Raw genomic sequence first — 8,431 nt, forward strand, 5'->3', positions numbered from 1 at the left:
TAAAGATGTTCTACCCAAAGCTCTAACTTACCTTTACTCCTACAGAGCCGTTGGGCATTTTCTGAAGTTCATAGGGAAGTTTGGCCCTTTCAGTTTGTATGTAAGGGTCTTCAAATGCTCTTCCATGCAGTTTTTTGAAGCCATGTAACGTATTTTTTACATTTGTGACAATCTGTGGAGAAGATAGCTTGTTTTTAATTACATATGACATGCAGAATACAGAAGACCATCCAGAAAGGAATTCCCATTACGCTGTGCTTAATGCACATATTGAAGACTCACGTCAAGTTTCAAACGTTTACTGGAATGCAAAGGGTAAGAGGGAGAGAAAGAAGCATCTGGTTTTTAATCTATGGTCTCCATTAAAAAAACAATCAAACTTACTTCCCTCTTTAATATCCACCAGCTTGCTGCCATCAATTTTCACTGTACCTTTTACTTTAGAGGACCTTTCTGACACAGCATGCAATATTTGAGATCATAACACATATTGCTGCAATAGCTTTCTGCAGGAACAAGTGACGTTATTGCCTATATTAACCTTAAACAAAGCTTCAAAAAATTAGTGCCATATGACTGCCTTTAAAGTTCTCCTGAAATTCAAATCCCATCTGGAGATAAGGCCTTCCCACACCTATTCTCTCAATCGTATTTCAACCTTATTACTTAAAGGACAGACTTTTAAGCAAAGAAAGGAGGAGAACACACACATCCTAACACACATAATATCTAAGCTATCAAAAGAAATTACTCTAGGGTAATTCACAAGACAAACTAGCCAGGTTTACTGGTCTAAATAGCAAACCTCATAGCTGGAAAGAGTACTGACAGGACACCTTCTCACCAGCAAAGCTCAAGTGCTGAGCTCAGATAGAAAGGGTAAAGTTTCTCGGAATGAAAGGGATGCAGGCTCTAAACACACTGACTGCTCCCCTGGAACTAGGGAAGAGCTCCATTACCTTTATATTCGCCATGCAAATTCCCAATTACCAACACCCTACACTAAGGGGAAGAAGCCCTCGGCATGACAAGACACATGGATGCAAAGAAAGAAGGTAAGACCTGACCTATTTTGAATTTGCAGCTTCACAATGGCTATTACGATTTCTTACATATTTTCCTTCCAAAGGAAGGCTTTCCTAGGTTGCAAATTAAATTACAGAGGAATACAGAAATTTTACTTCTGTTCAAAGTTCCAAATTAAGACAGTAAATTTCTAAAATGCATTCAATTTCACATTGTAGGCAGCAACCAGTATCTGTACCAAACATTCACTGTTCATCTTCCGCTTCAACTTTTCTAATAAGCACAGTACGACTCCCCATCCCCAGTGGAGATTTAATTACTAACTCCATTCTTGCTGTCATGAGTATGGAAGAAAAAATTCCTTTTACTGGGGAAGGAAGAACAATGTTGTTTCTTCCCATTTTTTACTCTGAATGAAGAAACAACACAGAAACACTGTTTCAGTTTTAATAAAGGGAATATACTATTGAAGCAGTAACTATTACTTTGAAATGTACATTTATTGTAGCAAAAAATACTTTAAAACAGAAAAATATCAAGTGTATTCATTACTTTTCTTCCGAGAGTTCAACATGAGACAAGTCAGGTAAGTAATATGAGAGGTTTCGATGCATTTACCTGGCTCTTTGCTGCATTCCCAATGGCCCGGGTCTTGGATCCTAAAGATATACATGCTCTGAACGAAAACAGGAAAAAAAAAAGAAATTCAGCTTTAAAAGAAAACATCATAAAGTATTTCCACAGTACTTTAAAACACCCACAAAAATTAAAGTAGCAGAAGATGGATGTGGTAGCATCACTGCATAAAGAATGAGAACTTACAGTGTAATTCTAGTTATTTTCTTCTTTGCAAATTAGTTCAGAAACTGCAACCAACTGCAATTGTTTCTATTATTATTGCATTTAAGAAATTCTTTAAAAACTTATGTGTTCTACAGATCTTATCATGAAGGTAAAGAATTAATAGCTGCTTTTGGGTAACAGCTCTGTGACCAAAGAAGCCTGTGACATTTAACCGAAAAACCCAAACTCTACCAGTTAGGTTATGTTTTCTTGACTCGACAACACTGAAGTCTGACAGTTCCGCATTCACACTGTGAAAGCCATTTTTACAGTGATTAGAAAATAATAATTAAAAAGCTACCTAAGCCCAGTGTAGCTGAAAAGCCCAGTTCTACAAACAGCTGAGCAGAGGATGACCAGGTACACAGTGCAAACAGGCAAAAAAAGGGGAGATGTCTGGGAACAGCCACCATGGGCTTGGGAAGCTCTAGAATAGTCCATGACCTCTCCCAACTTGCTTCTCCTCTCAGCCTCACCTCTAGCTCTGGCAAAGCCTGCCCAGCTCCCAGCCACCCCCTGGACACCTTACTATTGCCTTTGGAGACTTTTTTTTTGCAAGTTACTATTGCCACACTTTTGTTTTACAGATCTGAAAGAGAACTCTTTCCCTAAAAGAGAACCGATCTGGCTAAAACCACTCAGTAGTAAATAACAGATATAACCCAGATTCCATACAGCTCAAACTGAATTGTCTAAAGAATGCACAAAGGTCACTATAGCAGCCTGCTTCCTGCCTCCTCTCCGTCATCTCTACAATGAGGGCACTGTATGTAACTCGATAGCGTTATCTGGCAACCTCCTCTGCTATAGCACCTCACTGAACATGCAAAACCCTCTCCCGATTTAACTGCTGCAAAGAGACAACGCACTGCCCTACATATTCAGATACGTGGTTCAGCTCTTGCAAACAGCTTTAATTACACTGCTCAATGCTACAGTTCCCATTCATGTTTTGCAATAATGAAGAAAAGTCAGAAAAAGAAAAGTCAGATAAAGAGCAATTTAGAAACAGTGCAAGTGATTTAAGAGATGGATAATAACATGCTAATGCTATTACATCACACCTTTCCAAGGGACTCTGTTGACAGACAGCATTACTTCCACAGGGTTATTTGCAACAAGTCAGAAGCCACGTAGCTCACCAGAGCTCCTGCCATGGTTAACTTCAATTGCTCAGTTCCAGCACAAAGGGATGGATGGGATCTCCCTCCCTTGGCTGGGAAGCAAGATGTCAAAAAATAAATCATGCTCACTTTGGCTCTGAATGCTTCGGTTGTATCCAAGACAGTCCTTCAGGAAGTACCTCCACAGTAAGGATACAACCCCACCACTACACTCAGCCTCCTTTGGACTGAGCTTTCAAACAGCACAGAGAGACTTTGCTAAACGTAGCAGCTCTCTTCATCACAAGGATGTTTCAATCCTCTCCATGCATTGTTGTGAAGAAGATGCTACCTCATCATTTTAATTACAGTTTGTGATTGTGCTCATTACACGTGGTTTGAAAGAAAGCTACAGAAGAATTACAAGCTTCCAACAATCAACTGCATTTCCACAAAACCACAGCAGGGATGCACGGCACCTGAAGGGACCATTCGCCTCATGAGTTTAACACACCCAGCACATCAGAAACATGTCCAACAGACTTGCTGGAGTTCTCAGTTCAGAAAGAGCCAGTTAACATCCAAAGAGATGCTATAGTCAAAAGCCTTCGAAAGTACAAATTCTACCAAAATGGATCACTTAATGGCAGAATCTTTTTCCTTTCTAAAATACCTGTGCTAAAACTTCGAAGATGATGCACATTTTACAAATGCTAACGGTCCCATGCCTTATAGAGCGGAGGTTTTAGACAGGCTGAGAGAGTTGGGGTTGTTCAGCCTGGAGAAGACTCCCACAAGACCTTATAGCGACCTTCCACTACACAAAAGTGGCCTACAAGAAAGCTGTGGAGGGACTGTTCACAAACACTTACAGTGATAGGACTAGGAGCAATGGGTATAAACTGGAGAGGGGCAGATTTAGACTAGACATAAGAAGGAATTTCTTCATGATGAGAGTGGTGAGGCACCGGCACAGGCTGCTCAGGGAAGCTGTGGCTGCCCCATCCCTGGAGGTGTTCAAGGCCAGGCTGGATGAGGCTTTGAGCTGCCTGGTCTGGTGGGAGGTGTCCCTGCCCATGGCAGGGAGTGGAACTGGATGGGCTCTAAGGTCCCTCCCAACCCAAGCCATTCTATGATTCTACATCACATGCTTTCACAACTGGGACACTAGATTTATGACTCAAGAGCACTGCCTTAACTGCGCTCATACCCATCTTCTGCTTTTGTCTCTAGCACTGAAATACAGCTAACACTAAAGCTGTACAGTTCACAGCAGTACTGCAGATATCTACACCAGTTCCCAGACTGGAAGCTGGCTGCACTAATTAGCCATGCCCAGAAAGAGCAATTAGGCCTGTAGAGCACAGCCAGGACTGTCCTATCTTTAGGACCTAACCCAATATCTTTCCACAGCTTAATAATACCACGCTGCATAGAACTGTAGGAGCTTGTCCAGAGCGAGTTTAAGTATTTTGATACGGTGCTACACAGACACAACAAACATTAACACTTTTGTATTTCTTGGAGCAAGTCCCAAGTATTTGGGAAATGTTGACCCGATGTTAACTATTAGCTAACTTCAAGTATCTACATGACATAAGCACCTCTACAGGGAGGTACAGAGTTAATTTATTCTGTTGCTATGTGTAATAAGCAGAAAAGTTCTGATGATTTAAGCATTAGATCTACCTACATCACTCTAATACTGTTTCAAGTGTAGTGTAGTTACTACAATAAACTTCCCCAACAGTAATAAACCTGTTCTATTTCTGAACGCTTTTTCACCTTGCCTCAAGACAACAGCATTAGAAAGGAAGTTCCTTGTGTTCTCCTACATTACATTTCAGAGAAAGAGAAGAAAAAAAAAAAACCAGGAGAAACGTCACTTTAAGTGAGATAACTACTGCCTTTAACTATCTGTGCACTCCAGGTGCTATCTTGCTTACCCTACTTTAAAACGCTCTTCATAACCATTTTGTAAATGTCTTGAAAGTACAGTTATTCAGATATGAATGTGAAGAAAATGCAGCAAAACCTCTGTGACGCCTAGCTACTAAGGCTGCACTGCAAGAACAGCTAAAAACGCCAAGTGCTTTTCATTACAAGGAAGAAGGAAAATGCAGCTGCCTCAGGATTCTTTGGACAAGGATTTCAGGGGGTTCCTGGCACAGAACTTGAAAGGTCCCAGGATTTCTGTTCTCATACGTACATCTGCGTACGAGGACAACGTCTTGTTGAGAGTTAATATTACTTAAGCAGTATATTTTTTTAAGTAGTGAAAGGAATTTCAAAGAGCATTCCCATTAATACAGTCAGCATGCATTTTAGCACTCAACTTTTGTACTTTAAAAAAAACTCAAGCTTTTAGAAAGCAAAACAAAACCTACATTTCTGTGAGGTCAAAAAGACAGCAATGGGAAAGTCATTATGGCCACACATTGCAGAAACAGCTTTCTGCTGTTGATTACAAATTTCTTTTATAAAAGAAAGCACCATCCAACCCCTGATTTTTACAAGTATTACACAAATTCCTGAATTGTCCTTGAAAATTACGCACAGATGGAGCTCTACAAATCCCAGACGGATCCCATAGAAACAGAAGAGGAAAATCTCCACCTACTCTTGCGTACCCCATCATCATGGACGTTGCCCATTGCCTCCCCCTCCCTCTTCCCGCAAGACATCGGTATTCCACGACCAGCAGATGCAGCACGGTGCAAGCAGGAACAGGTTTTAAGGAGAGGGAACTCATCGCGCCACTTCCCTGTTTTCCTGGTGAATCAATCTCCTCCTCTCAACTTCCACCATCATAAAGTTGTTAATGAAGACACTTCAATCCCTTACAACCCTTCTGGAGTCGGGAAAAACACATGAGATCTTTGCTACGTGAAACCGAAGTGTTACAGGGAGAGGAAAAAACCCCTTTGTGCCTCAGGAGCCATGTGGCATATCCTGCTCGCGGTGGTGTTTCAAGAATCGTAAATGGTTTGGTTAGAAAAACCTTTAAGGTCACTGAATCCAACCATACCCGTCCACTACTAAACCAGATCCCTGAGTATCTCGTTTGCCCGTCTTTCAAACACCTCCAGGGACAGGGCCTCAACCACCTCCATGAGCAGCCAGTTACAGTGTCTGAGAACCCTTTCATTGACGAAATTTTTCCTGATGGCCAATCTAGACGTCCGCTGGTGCAACCTGAGGCCATTTCCTCTTGTCCTATCACTTGGAAGAAGAGACCAGCACCCACCTCACTACAACCTCCTATCAGGGAGCTGCAGAGAGCGATAAGGTTTTCCCTTCAGCCTCCTCTTCTCTGGGCTAAACAACCTCAGCTGCTCCTCCTAACACCTGTGCTTCAAAGCCTTCACCAACCTCCTTGCCCTCCCCTGGAGGCTCTCCAGCACAGTGTCCTTGTACTGAGTGGCCCAAAAGTGAACACAGGGTTCCAGGTACAGCTTGACCAATGGGTGAACCTGACAGACAATTTCTGAGGTACCCAGGGAACAACTCCAGCCCCTCCACCCAACCGACTGATGGAGGGGAGCACCCCGCTCCATTTCCGCCAAGAGGGCGTGGCCTCGAGGCTGGGGGGGGGCAAAGCCCATGGGGGGGTTCGCTCTGCTCTCGCCCCACGGAGAGGGCGTGGCCTCAGTACAGGGGGCGTGGCCTCAGTGCCCCTTGCTCCACGCAATCCAGACCGCGAGGAGGCGTGGCCTCAGCGCCGGGGGGGGTCTCCGCGCGCCCCCTTGCCCCACGCAAACCAGACCCTGAGGGGGCGTGGCTTAATTGCAGAGGGGCGTGGCCCCAGGAATGGGGCGTGGCCTCAGCAACGTGGAGGGGCTCCGCGCGCCCCTTGTCCCACGCAATCCAGACCGTGAAGGGGAGTGGTCTGCCCGCGGGGGGCGTGGCCTCCGGGCTGGCGGGAGGGGAGGGGGTCAAGGCCCGTGGGGGGCTCCGCGCCCCGCGGAGCACGGAACAAGGAGGGGGCAAAAGGGAAGAAAGTGGCTGGGTTCGCCCGTGCAGGAAGGAGGAGCGGGGGTGTCTGAGCGTCCCGGGAGCGCTGGTACTCACGGGGTGCAGCGGTCGCTGTACTCATTGGCGATGGTCTCGATGCCGCCGCTCCGCGCCACGCCGATGTAGCAGTTGAGGAAGCCGAGGTCAATGCCGACCACGGACATGGCTGCGCTTATCGCTCCCCGCACCGGTCTGTGACTACAGCAGCAGCAGCAGCACCCGTCTCCTCGCCCGCCTTCTCTCCCACTGCGGAGCGCCGGGCACCAACCGGCAGCTGCTCTCCTGTGCGCAAGCTCGCTGGGCCGGCCGGCAGGGGATCCGCCAGGCTCCGGCTGCCGCTTCGGGTACTTCCGGAAGCGCTCGGGCTGCGCCGGTTGAGGCTTCGGCAACTTCCGGAAGGGCTCGGGCTGCGCCAGGTGCGGCTTCGGCGCTTTCCGGAAAGGCTCGGGTTGCGCCGGCGCCGGCTTCGGCAATTTGCGGAAGGGTTCGGGCCGTGCCGGTGCCGACTTCGGCGGTTTCCGGAAGGGCTCGGGCTGCGCCGGCTGCGGGCGGTGTGCGTTCGAGAAGGATCTGGAAAGGGAGGGGGGAGGAAGCGGCTGGGTAAGAGCGGCCCCGCGCGTCAGCGCTGCGGCGGCCACGCCCCCGCCCCCCCCCTTAAAGGCGCCGCGGGCGCTTAATGGGATCGGGGCAACCCGGGGCAATTAGCGCTGGGGGGGCGGTCCGTGGTTAGAGTGCACGTTACCTATTGAGGGCAGAGAGCCCGCGGTCCTGGAGGAGGCGGATGGGCAGCCTGAAAACCCTCAAGTCGTGTAAGTGTGGAATCAATCACTGGGGGTAGAAAATGATTGGAATTGGACCTCCAGGATCACCCAGTGCAACCTTCAGCCCAACACCACTGTGCCTGTGAAATCGTATCCCAAAGTGCCATGTCCACACGCTTTTTGGACACCTCCAGGAATGGAGACTCCACCACACAGAGCCAGAGAATGTCCCGAGCTGGAAGGGACCCCCTGGGACCACTAAATCCAAATCCTGTCCCTACACAGGACAACCCCAACATTCACACCATGCATTGTCCGAACACTTCTGGAATATTGTCAGGGTTGGTGGCGTGACTGCTTCCCTAGGGAGCTGTCCCAGTGATCCATCATTCTCTGAACAAGAACCTTTTCCCAATATCCAACCTAACCCTCTCCTGGCACATCTTCTTGCCATTGCTTTGGGTCCTGCCATTGGTCACCAGAGACAAGAGGTGAGACCCCGCTCCTCCTCCTCTTGCCAGGAAGCAGCAAACTGTGATGAGGTCCCCGCTCAGTCTCCTCCAAGTGATTTCAGCTGCTCCTCACACGACCTCCCCTCTAGATCCTTCACCAACTTTGTGGCCTCCTCTGGACCCTCTCCAGGAGCTTGATATCATTTGTATACTGCAGGCACCCAAAACTGTA

General features: G+C 47.1%; 1 protein-coding gene across 3 annotated transcripts in view; it reads right to left on the reverse strand.

Annotated features, from left to right (window-relative positions):
• Positions 1-7,513, reverse strand: part of HSPA4L (heat shock protein family A (Hsp70) member 4 like) — a 31,963-nt gene extending 24,450 nt beyond the window's left edge. The window contains exons 1-3 of one of the 3 annotated variants that reach the window (XM_009566192.2): positions 7,044-7,513; positions 1,645-1,702; positions 32-172 (exon numbers count right to left, since the gene is read on the reverse strand). In XM_009566192.2, coding sequence (XP_009564487.1) covers positions 32-172; positions 1,645-1,702; positions 7,044-7,150 — 306 coding nt within the window. In that variant the 5' untranslated portion in view covers positions 7,151-7,513. The remainder of the gene's footprint in view (positions 1-31; positions 173-1,644; positions 1,703-7,043) is intronic. The other 2 variants (XM_009566195.2, XM_009566193.2) reach the window with 2 other exon arrangements.
• Positions 7,514-8,431: the final 918 nt, after the last annotated feature.

The sequence above is a fragment of the Cuculus canorus genome, chromosome 4, assembly GCF_017976375.1.
Source record: "Cuculus canorus isolate bCucCan1 chromosome 4, bCucCan1.pri, whole genome shotgun sequence".
NCBI classification, from domain to species: domain Eukaryota; kingdom Metazoa; phylum Chordata; class Aves; order Cuculiformes; family Cuculidae; genus Cuculus; species Cuculus canorus.